The 12,134-nt window shown below is 43.5% G+C and overlaps 1 protein-coding gene across 1 annotated transcript in view; it reads left to right on the top strand.

Annotated features, from left to right (window-relative positions):
* The window catches only part of LOC124790774 (tensin-4-like), a 90,125-nt gene extending 78,715 nt beyond the window's left edge, over window positions 1-11,410 (top strand). Inside the window, exons 5-6 of the mRNA XM_047257813.1 lie at window positions 2,063-2,234; window positions 10,294-11,410. Of these exons, the coding sequence (XP_047113769.1) occupies window positions 2,063-2,234; window positions 10,294-10,503 (382 nt within the window). The 3' untranslated portion in view covers window positions 10,504-11,410. The remainder of the gene's footprint in view (window positions 1-2,062; window positions 2,235-10,293) is intronic.
* The last annotated feature ends 724 nt before the right edge of the window (window positions 11,411-12,134 follow it).

Here is a 12,134-nt window from a genome sequence, read left to right as displayed (position 1 = left end):
TCCTGTTATCTGTACACATAAATGATCTAACAGACGGGGTAAGCAGCAATTTATGACCGTTTGCTGATGATGCCGAGGTGTACAGGAACGAACCGTCATTCAGTGACTGTAGGAGGATAAAGTGTGACATATAAAGAATTTATAGTGGGTATAATGAATTACAGCTTGCCCTAAATAGAAAAAAAATTTGCGAGGATGAGTATGAAAATGTTCCTGTAACGTTAGACTATCGTTTTAGTGGTGTGGTGCTTCACACAGTCACATCATTTAAATACCTATCGTAACGCTGAAAAGGGATATGAAATGGAAGGAGCACATCAGGCCTATAGTAGGGAAGGCGAATAGCCAACTTCTTTTTATTGGCAGAGATTTGGAGAAGTAAAGCTCATCTGTAAATGAGATGGCATAAAGAACACTAGTGCGACCCATTCGTGAGTGCTGCGCGCTGTTTGGGATCCCTACCAGGTCCGATTAAAGGAAGATATCCAAGAACTTCCGAAGCGTGCTGATAGATTTGTTACCAGTTGGTTCGATCAGCGCGCAAGTATTATGTACCTGCTTCGTGAACTCTAAGTGTGGATCCTTGGGGGAAGGAGAACGTTCTTATTGCGAGGCACTATTTCGGAAATTTAGAAAACCGGCATTTGAGACCGACTTCAAATCGATTCTACTGCCATCAATGTACACGTAAAGCAAAAACCAAGAAAAAAAGTGAATCTACGAGTGCTGGGACTTTAATAGTGAGAACTTTTTATTTACAGCTCGTACAAAATATACATGTTTAAAAGTTTTACCGACCTTCAAAGTAGTCACCAGCATTGTGTATAAACCGTTGACAGTGATGTGGAAGTCGTAGGTTACCTTAGCAGAGCCAGTTGTGTTGACATATCGAGCGGCGCGGTCCATTGCCAGACGAATTTGTAGCAGTTCTGAAGCGTATGCCGTGAAGTGTTTCCTTCAGTTTAGAAATCGAGTTGAACTCAAAAGGGCTGAAGTCAGAGGAGTGCAGTAGGTGGTACAGTTCTTAGCAGCCCCATCAGTCAAACAAATCAGTAACAGCTTGCACTGTACGTGCTTGAGCACTGTCCTATAAAATGATGGTCAGGTCCAGCAGAAAGTGTCATCACTTCTGGCTCTGTGCTGTTCATTTTTGGAATACAACCTACGACCAGCTTAGAGACAGAAGTGATGATACTTTCTGCAGGACCTGACCATCATTTTGCAGGACAGTGCTCAAGTATGTACAGCGCTAGCTGTTACTGATTTGTTTGACTGATGGGGTTGCTAAGTGCTATACCACCTATTACACTCCCCTGACTTAAGCCCTTGTGAGTTCAACTTCATTTATAAACTGAAGGAAATACTTGACGGCATTCGCTTCAGAACTGCTATAAATTCGTCGGGAAATAGAACGCCCCGCTCGAACTGGCTACACAACTGGCTCTGCTAAGGTTCAAAATGGTTCAAATGGCTCTGAGCACTATGGGACTTAACATCTATGGTCATCAGTCCCCTAGAACTTAGAACTACTTAAACCTAACTAACCTAAGGACATCACACAACACCCAGCCACCACGAGGCAGAGAAAATCCCTGACACCGCCGGGAATCGAACCCGGGAACCCGGGCGCGGGTAGCGAGAACGCTACCGCACGACCACGAGCTGCGGGCGCTCTGCTAAGGGTATCCTACGAGTTCCACATCGCTGGCAACGGGCTATACACAATGCAGGTGACTACTTTGAAGGTCAGTAAAACTTTTAAACACGTATCTATTTTGTACGAGCTGGAAATAAATAGTTGCCACTATTAAAGTCCCAACCCTCGTAGAACTCGAAAGGAGGCTTGTAGAATATCGCTTCTCCTTCCCTCTGTTTACGAGTAGAACACGGAAGGAAATGTCTAACAGTGCTACGTGATACCCTGCACCATTCACCACACAATGGCTTCCGGAATATTTATGTACATGTAGATACAGATTTACTTCCTTTCCCGTTCTCTAATATGGTTTAGGGACTGCGGTGAAGAATTTATCCACTAGTGACGAAATTTTTGTTTCTCCAGGGAGACTGCCCTTGAGGTGCTGGACCACGAACCGGAGGGCGCGTTCATGGTGCGCGAGAGCACCAGCAAGCCCGGCTGCTACGCGCTGTCGTTGCGCGTCCCCAGGGACTTCCAGCCGTCCGGCATCGCGCACTACCTCATCCTGCGCACCGCCAAGGGGTACAAGATCAAGGTGGGTCAACAGTCACTCATTGACACCGTACTCTCATCCTCGTGTATTGTGAGGGAATTACACTAGCGTCTGTGAAAGCTGCCATACCCAGAGAGAGTGTAATAATTAGTCGTAACTGAGAAGTCGTACTGAAGAGTGCTGAAAACTAAGTTGACTGATAAGATAAAGAACGAAAAGGTCTTTTTTAGAATCGGTGAGGAAAGGTATGTGTGGAAAACACTGAGTAGAGCGAGGGGCAGGATGGTAGGACCTGTCTTAAAAAGTCAGGTAATAGCTCCCACGGTATTAGAGCTAGTAGTAGAGGGGAAAAAGACATAGGGGAGGACAGAGAATGGACTGTATCCAACTAATAACTGAGGAAGTTGGACGTAAGTGAAAGTCTGAGATAAAGAGCTAGACGTAGAAGTGGTAGTCCTGGCGGGCCTCACCGAACGACTCAGAAAACTAATGATGTAAATACAAAAAGAGACATCTATTGCGAACGGGAAGGGCCAGAAAAAATGGTGCAAGGTGGCACTCGGGATGGTACCTGGATAAATTGCGTCACATTATTTCCAGCGACAGGTACAGTAGACGTATGATGCCTGGTGATGGTGGTACAAGTGTTTGCAGATGGCCAGGTACCGATGCATGTGTCACGCATCCAGTTTCACAGCTTCAGCAGGGAAGTAGGTCAGCATATTTTGGGCCCATTTCATATTCGCATATCGAACTCCTCTCCGCCTTCAGGGGTAATTTGAAGGTAGCATACTATTCGGAAAGGGTCGTCCAAGCTTTTGTGAAGCCCCCCAGTCAACATTTCGGCAGACGTTTGGGTTTTCAAGACGATAGTGCACGATTACATCGCACCCACCTGGTGAACATCTTTTTGCAAGAGTCAGGAACGAACGAATGGCCTGCTAGTGTCTGGCAAATGTGTTTGACCACGGTTAGGAACAGTTGAAACTACGAGTAGATCGCAGTAGGTGTCGTCGTCACAGACTGGCCCTGTCGAAGAGTGTGACAGACTAAAACAGCACCATTTTCATTAACGTATGGCATATAATCGAATATACATCGGCATTCACGCTCAAATTTCCAACTCCTGAGGATATACAGGGTGGGTAAAATAAAAGGGGCACAGAAAATTATGTATGCTATGGCACTGAACCTTGTTAATGAATAGGAGAACCGTCGATGAAAGAAAATGCTCGAAATCATTATTGCAGTGCATAAATCCGTTGCTGTCCCATATCTGCAGCTGGTGCATTTCCCAAATGCTCCGTCCCATGTACTTTCTGCGTCATTACTTTTGAGTATCGGGAGTAGATGTGTTTATGACCAGTTGTATGAAACAAAAATTGGAAATCCTATAAAACAGTGCATGTCTGTTGTCAAATGCTATATGATATACAATTCGTCAAAGACGTGTGCAGAAAAGATTGTGAAATAGTTTAAAACTGCAAGTATTTTGTCGAAATCTCAGTCTTAAATGCTAAACTTAGGGCAAAACGTCGAACGGACTTTGTAACAAATAAGAACCATTATGCTGATCAATGAGGGTGAGTACCACATCATAATCTTAACACCTTAACCTTAATATGTAATAAAAATGGATGTGTGTGTGTATTTATGTATATTCAACATCCTCTCCTAAACGACTTAATCTATTTCAACCAATCTTGGTACACATATCACTAAATGTCTGGAGAGAAACTCTATGGGATTAAACCCCCCCCCCCCCCCCCCCGATTAGGAGTGACGGTGGTAGTGAATAAAGTAGTTTTCCCTTACTGTGATGTACGCAGAGCACCGCGGCATCGCCTGTCCTGTTTGATTTCCAGCTGGACGGTCGTGCTCGGCAGACGTCATCACAGCCCCTGCAGGTGCAACATACTTTCACGTTATAGAAAGTGCCACGATAACATCCAACCTGGAAGAAAATTACTATAAGCCGCAAAGCACACGTCCAGCTGTGTTTGGTGGTGAGAAGGAGTGGCATTTATGTGTAACTCAGGGAAGCCTGGAGGAATTTCAACCAAATTTGGTATCAAAGAAGACTAATTTTTAGGTTTCCGTACCGCTGGCGGTAAAAGCGGGACTTCCATAGGATTGCTTTGTTGCTCGTCTGTCTTTCCGTCTGTCTACCCCCTTTCTCAGAGAGAGGAGGATGTGTAAAGTTGAATTTATATCAAATACAGTCGAAGTACAACCATTTATGTCACATATTTTCACACTCGCAGACTCACTCATCAAAACCTACAGATGAACTATACGTGGTCCCGGCGGAGGTTAGAGTCCTCCCTCGGACGTGGGTGGGAGTGTTTGTCCTTAGGATAATTCAGATTAAGTAGTGTGTAAGCTTAGGGTTCAAAATGGCTCTGAGCACTATGGGACTCAACTGCTGAGGTCATTAGTCCCCTAGAACTTAGAACTAGTTAAACCTAACTAACCTAAGGACATCACAAACATCCATGCCCGAGGCAGGATTCGAACCTGCGACCGTAGCGGTCTTGCGGTTCCAGACTGCAGCGCCGTTAACCGCACGGCCACTTCGGCCGGCTGTAAGCTTAGGGACTGATGAACTTAGCAGTTAAGTCCCATAAGATTTCACACACATTTGAACATTTTTTGAACTATACAGGGTGAAGCGAAATTCCGCACTCGGGCTTCGCAGCGCAACTCCTCACATGCTAGCGATAAAAAGATCTCTCAAAATTTCGTCCGGCGAGTACATCGGGCCGAAAAATGAAGTTAAAGCTTGGCAAAATGGTTCAAATGCCTCTGAGCACTATGAGACTTAACATCTGAGGTCATCAGTCCCCTATAACTTAGAACTACTTAAACCTAACTAGCCTAAGGACATCACACACATCCATGCCCGAGGCAGGATTCGAACCTGCGACCGTAGCGGTCGCGCGTTTCCAGACTGTAGCGCCTAGAACCGCTCGGCCACTCCGGCCGGCTAAAGCTTTGCAATCTGGCAACGCATTAACCACATGTATGGTAACTACCTGAGTCAGCACACAACCTTCGTGCTGTAAAGTTGGTGCAGTGGATAGAGTTTTGGGTTAGTATGCAGCAGGTCGATGATTCGATCGGGTCGATGATTCGATCCTGGGTAGAGGCCCGTTTTTTTGCTAAATGTAGTGCAGGTGGTCCGGTATCTGGCATCTTAATCGCCAACAGAGATTGCAGTGAGTCCTCTAGAAAACACTTGCACCACATAGAACAATCGTAGGAATGGAAGACTGGTCAGCTTTGAAAGAAGCCCTTTTCATGTCATGTAATTTAACAATTGCCCCATCCACTAGATGTGAAATCTGTTTTCTTTGTATCCTCCTCCAATGGTCCCAGAGACCAGTAGAATCTATTATTCTTGCCTCGTTCAGGTCCATACATTTCGTTAGGGCCTTCCGTTACCAATAGGACTACCCAGGTGCTTTGCGAATAATGTCCAAACTCGGTTACTTTTTCTATTTGTTATCACCATGGTCCAATGCCTTTCAAGACTAAGTCTGGTTGCCGCATGCTATTTAGTACGTATTCCAATGCTTTATTATTATTGTTATTATTATTATTATTCTATCTATGAAACTGTGGAAACATCACCTCTATTACCTTTAGGGACACAGTGTAATTCCAAACAGAACAGTTCACAATTAGCGATGTCGGTAGGAATCTGTCAAAGGGGTAATGCACATTACATGGAACAGGAGCATTTTTATCATCTCAAAATTGATATTGTTTTTGTGGTTATTCTGTCCTATGACAGGTCATTTGCTTCAACTGTCTATTTCTTATTTGTCTAACCATGTATTTGTTACGTTCAGAGCTACAAAAAGTTGTAAATTTAGGATACATGTGACGTAAGAAATGGCGTATACTACAGTATGAAACGTCAGAATGAAATTAGCAAATAAAAAAAAAGTGCCCCAATCCAGGATCGAACCCACGCCCTCCTGCATGCTGACCCAAAACTCTATCCTCTGCACCAACTGTGTAGCATAGTTTACATGTGCTGACAAAGGTAATTACCATACATTGTTGCAGATTGCCAGTTTTTAACGTCCTTTTTCTGCCGGATGCACTCGCCGGACGAAATTTTGCGAGAGACACTTTTTTTATCGTTGGCGTGTGAGGGGTCGCGCTGCGAAGCCCGAGTGAGCGAATTTTACTTCACCCTGTATACATAATTAAGTTTGTCTGAACCTAAGTTCATGAGACCTAAATAAAAAGTTAAACATATGCAAATATTCATTGAAAAGAGGTAAACACTTCAAGAAGATATCTACAGAAGGCATGTAAGTTGTCCGACAGTTAGATGTGGATAACTGCGAAAACTATTGGTCTCGGTATTGACCGTTGTCGGTCAGCGTCATAGGGGGTGGCCTTTAGCTTCCCCGCAGTTAGCAATTTCGCGTCCACGATAAGTAGGTCACAGAAGGACTTGTGACCAGCCACTTCCATTCACTGCTCTAACCCAGCTGAGAGAGGGGGAGAAAGCACAGCGGGTATCTGCAGAGCATAGACGTACGACGAGCGTTCAATAAGTAATGCAACTCATTTTTTTCTGAAACAAGGTTGTTTTTATTTACGATTATGATACACCTTTTATCCCACTCCTTTGGTACAAAACCCTAATTTTCAACATAATCTCCATTCAGTACGATAGCCTTACGCCATCTTATTTGGAGAGCCTCTGTGCCCGCATGGAACCACTGGACTGGTCGAAGTCGCAGCTAACATCGAAGTGCATCAGTAACCTCACCATCACCCACTCACTGATTCCCGCCGAGTGCATCCTTCACAGATGGAAGTCGGAAGGTGCGAAATCGGGGCTGTAGGTTGGATGAAGAAGAACAGTCCAATGAAGTTTAGTGAGTTCCATTCTGGTGCGCAAACACATCTGAGGGCATGCATTGTCACGGAGAAGGAGAAGTTCGTTCGCACTTTTGTGGTGATGAACACAATAAAATCGTTTCTTTAACTTACTGAGGGTATCAAAATAAGTGGTGTGGTGCCACTTCATGGATTGGCGTTCATCGCCTGTGACGACGTTCGACAAAAATTGTCTTATTCAGCTTCGTAGCGCGCAACCAATTCCGTCATAGCGCTTTATGTCATTTTGTAAGGGGGCAAGTAACCTAACGGGTACACGCCTTTGAGTACGCCAAATGACGGACCGATGTCTTAGCAGTACCAACAAGACGTCCAGTTGAGCAGCGTGGTGTTTGATTGTTCCATGCTTGGTCCACTACTGTTTCATGTATATGTTAATGACCTGTCATCTGTTACCTTACCAGATGCCAAGTTTGTCTTATTTGTAGATGATACAAACATTGCAATAACTAGTAAATCAAATATAAATTTAGAAAGGGCAGCTAATCAAATTTTTACTGACATTAATAAGTGGTTAATAGCCAATTCACTGACAGTAAACTTTGAAAAAACCCACTATATGCAGTTCATAACTTCCAAGAGATTTCCTTCTGGTGTGTATATAAAATATGATGACATGGAAATAGAAGAAGTTGTGAGTGTAAAATTCTTGGGATTACAACTTGATAATAAATTCAATGGGAGCAACATACTAACGAACTGCTAAAGCGCTTAAACAAGTCTGTGTTTGCAATGCGAATGATATCAGACATAGGCGATACAAATATAAGAAACTGGCATATTTTGCTTATTTTCACTCCATTATGTCATATGGTATCATATTTTGGGGTAACTCCACAAACAGAGAAAAAATTTTTAGAGTACAGAAGCGTATAATAAGAGTAATGAGCAGTGTAAATCCTAGAACATCATGTCGAAACCTATTCAAAGAATTGGGCATATTAGCCACAGTTTCTCAGTATATTTATTCCTTAATGAAGTTTGTTGTAAATAATACATCTCTTTTTCCAACTAACTGCTTAGTACACAGTATCAATACTAGGAATAAGAACAATGTACATACAGATTTAAAATCACTTACTCTTGCCCAGAAAGGAGTCCAGTATTCAGCAACGCATATTTTCAATAAGTTACCAGCAACCATTAAGAGTTTAGTTTCAGACAAGGCACAATTTAAACATAATTTAAAAGAATTTTTGGTGGCCAACTCCTTCTATTCCATCCATGAGTTTCTCAACAAGTGCAGTAGAACATTTTAATGAAAATTTATTATACTTTAATTTTTGATAATTCTTCGTTGTAACAGCCAAGTAACTACCTACTGTGTGAATGATGGATGTATGGAAAGCAGATGTAAGTCATAAGTGTGTAAATAGTAGAAGATTAATTTTAAATCTTGTACATAATCTGACTGTTCTTAACTGAGGATCACTGAAATCAATAATTTACTTTAATTTTTGACAATACTTGGTTGTAATAGCCAAGAAACCAGCAAATATCTGAATGATGGATTTAATGAAAGCAGATGTAAGTATTAAACCTGTAAATATTAGAAGTTTAAATTTAATGCATGTACATAATTTTACTGTTTATTGACTGAGTATCATTAAAATTAATGAAACTCAGGTTTTTCTTATTACATTTTTGTAATGTGTGTATCTGACATGTTACACACCCAGGAGGATTCCCTCTTTTATGGGTCTATGGAACCAGTAATTAATCTAATCTAACCAGCTCGAATGAAAATGTCCGCACGTTCCAACATTGCAGGAGTCACAACTGTGTGCGGACGGCTGGCACACTGGAGATCGGACATGTTTGCGCTACCTTGTTGCGCTAAAGATACATGCTTCGCCCAATGACTCACCGTGCTTTCGTTCATTGCCACATCTCCGTAGACATTCTGCAAACGTCCATCAGTATCTGAGATTCAATGGTTTTGAACCAGAAGAAACTCAATGACAGCTCTCTGCTTGGAACGCAACTACCGTTACGTCCGCCATTTCTAAGGCTACGTATTGCGACGCCACCATTAGGAATTTCATGAAACTCAAGCGGATCAATTGTGAATGCCTCTGCAAAACACTGCACTCGATGCAAAGAACTAGTGCTAGTCTTCACCGAATGTCCATGATACACATAAGTTTTTATCATACGCTGTACGTCCTCCCTTTATACACTATTGGCCATTAAAATTGCTACACAATGAAGATAACGTGCTACAGATGCGAAATTTAACCGACAAGAAAAGATGCTGTGATATGCAAATGATTAGCTTTTCAGAGCATTCACACAAGGTTGGCGCCGGTGGTGACACCTACAACGTGCTGACATGAGGAAAGTTTCCAACCGATTTCTCATACACAAACAGCAGTTGACCGGCGTTGCCTGGTGAAACGTCGTTGTGATGCTTCGTGCAAGGAGGAGAAATGCGTACCATCACGTTTCCGACTTTGAAAAAGGTCGGATTGTAGCCTATCGCGATTGCGGTTTATTGTAACGCGACATTGCTGCTCGCGTTGGTCGCGATCCAATGACTGTTACCAGAATATGGAATCAGTAAGTTCAGGAGCGTAGTGCGGAACGCCGTGCTGGATCCCAACGGGCTCGTATTACTTGCAGTCGAAATGACTGGCATCTTATCCGCATGACTGTAACGGATCGTGCAGCCACGTCTCGATCCCTGAGTCAACAGATGGGGACGTTTGCAAGAGAACAACCATCTGCACTAACATATCGACGACGTTATCCAGAAAATGTTCGACTGGTGCCGTGGCCAGCACATTCTCAAGATCTCTCACCAATTGAAAACGTGTGGTCAATGGTGGCCGAGCAACTGGCTCGTCACAATACGCCAGTCACTGATCTTGAACTGTGGTATCGTGTTGAAGCTGCATGGGCAGCTGTACATGTATACTCCATCCAAGCTCTGTTTGACTCAATGCACAGGCGTATCAACGCCGTTATTACGGCCAGAGGTTGTTTGTTTGGGGTACTGATTTCTCAAGATCTATGCACCCAAATTGCGTGAAAATGTAATCACATATCAATTCTAGTATAATATATTTGTCCAATGAATACCCGTTTATCACCTGCATTTCTTCCTGCAGTAGCAATTTTAATAGCCAGTAGTGTATGTAAGGACCAACCTGTAAGTTGTGTCGCTGCTGTTTTGCAGGGCTTCACGAAGGAGTTCTCGAGCCTGGCGTCGCTGATCACGCACCACTCGGTGATGCCCGAGCTGCTCCCCGTGCCGCTGGCCCTCAGCAGGTACCGCCCCGCGCTGGGCAAGTCCGACTCGAGCCGAGACTTCTCGGACGGCGACTGCGACCGCGACTACAACACGCTGGCCGACCTGCGGCAGATGCTGGCCGAGCTCAAGATGTAGCCGCCGTGGCTGCTTCGGAGCATCTGTTCCACGTCCGCTACGACGCAGTTCTCTTCATATCCGCTTGTGTCTGACAGCCAAAGTCGCTAATATACCACGAGCTCTACCAGCTCTGGAAACCGAGAAGGAAAGAAAGATTTTTCAGGACGTAATCTTGAAGGTGTGGGGCTCTACAACTGCACTCTATTGTTTTGCTGTGTCGTTTTACGAAAATATATCAACGTTTGACCACGGACGTCGGCCCTGCAGATGTGTAACTTAATTTATTTGACGTTGCACAGACCATCTGATCAGAATTATCCTGAAACGTCCTATCAGGAACAGTACCCCTTCGTTTGACATTTAACGACGAGTATCATCCTAGCCCTTCAGCTCAACTATCTATGCAAGCAGACTTCGCACCACACTTCTAAATCTTTCAGGAACATTATGCCGTTTAAACTAACGTAAGTCCAAGCTAGTTACAAAAAAAAGGACTGAAATTTTTGTTTAACTGATTTGTTGTTTTTGTGGCTAACTCTCGTAAATGCTGAAGTTGAGACGCATAGCTTCCTTCCTTTGGCACTCTGTGTACCGTGTGGGACGACACTAACCCCAGCACTCTGGATACAGATGTCTGCCTGCAGATACTTGTTAGGATACGTAAGCTTACTGTAGACATTGAGCCATAGGGACCCGACTACCTTCCGTGTTACCAGGAATTCAAAGAAAAGTATCTGACTGTACTGTTTGAAACTCCATGATGTATCAAATACTAGGATGGCATGAATTCATATGAATAAGGAACTCGTTACTTTGCTCAATCAGCGGAAATTACGTGTCATATGCATAGCGGAGAAATGTACTATTCCTACGCATTTTCGTTCCAAGACTCAATTCCCCATCACTGGTTAGTATCGAACCCGAACCGAAGGTTGTGAGCAGTCTCGTGCACTGTCATCAGCGTTGTCAGAGCAACTGACACAAACTGTATCTCGTAAGCCTCTTGAATCTGCATGAACAACGGTCTGAGTGGTTAAGTTCAATGGTTACTAATTCGGAAACGGCGCAGCGTATAGAAATTTTTCATAACAATCGTTTTTAGCATAACATGTCTTTCAAATCCCTTACAACCTTTTCAGACTGTTTCTAACTACCCTGTATGACAGCATCTCCCGCGAGGGGCTGCGTTGAGCTTCCGAAGTTATACGCCAGGTAGCACTTTAATGCGCCACGGTAAATAGCACTGTGAGATGTCTCCCTCTCTTCAGACAGATTTAGCAGATAAATTGTTTCACGCAAATTTCCGATAAGCTAATATTTTACTGTGGAGGGGTGTCAGCGCTAAGATTCATCGAAGACATTAATTACGTCAATCAAAAAGCGACTGAAGGTTTGCAATTGAGTGGACAGTAACATTAAGATAGCAGACGCGAGACTGTGTAGGCAAAGACTAGTATTCTTTAATAGCTGTGAATTCTACCTTGTACATACGTACACATACTTTAAGGCCTTGCCATATGTACATCTGCATAGTATATAGCTGTGGCCCGAATGACTGGATGACGAATTGGCGAAACGCCGGAATCGTACGCAGGAGGACGACAGTTCAAATCCTCGTCCGGCCTCCTAGATGAAGGTTTTTCTCGGTT

Source organism: Schistocerca piceifrons, chromosome 1, assembly GCF_021461385.2.
Source record: "Schistocerca piceifrons isolate TAMUIC-IGC-003096 chromosome 1, iqSchPice1.1, whole genome shotgun sequence".
Classification (NCBI taxonomy): domain Eukaryota; kingdom Metazoa; phylum Arthropoda; class Insecta; order Orthoptera; family Acrididae; genus Schistocerca; species Schistocerca piceifrons.
Note: the sequence above shows the minus strand (reverse complement) of the source record. Positions and strands in the feature narration are given on the sequence as shown.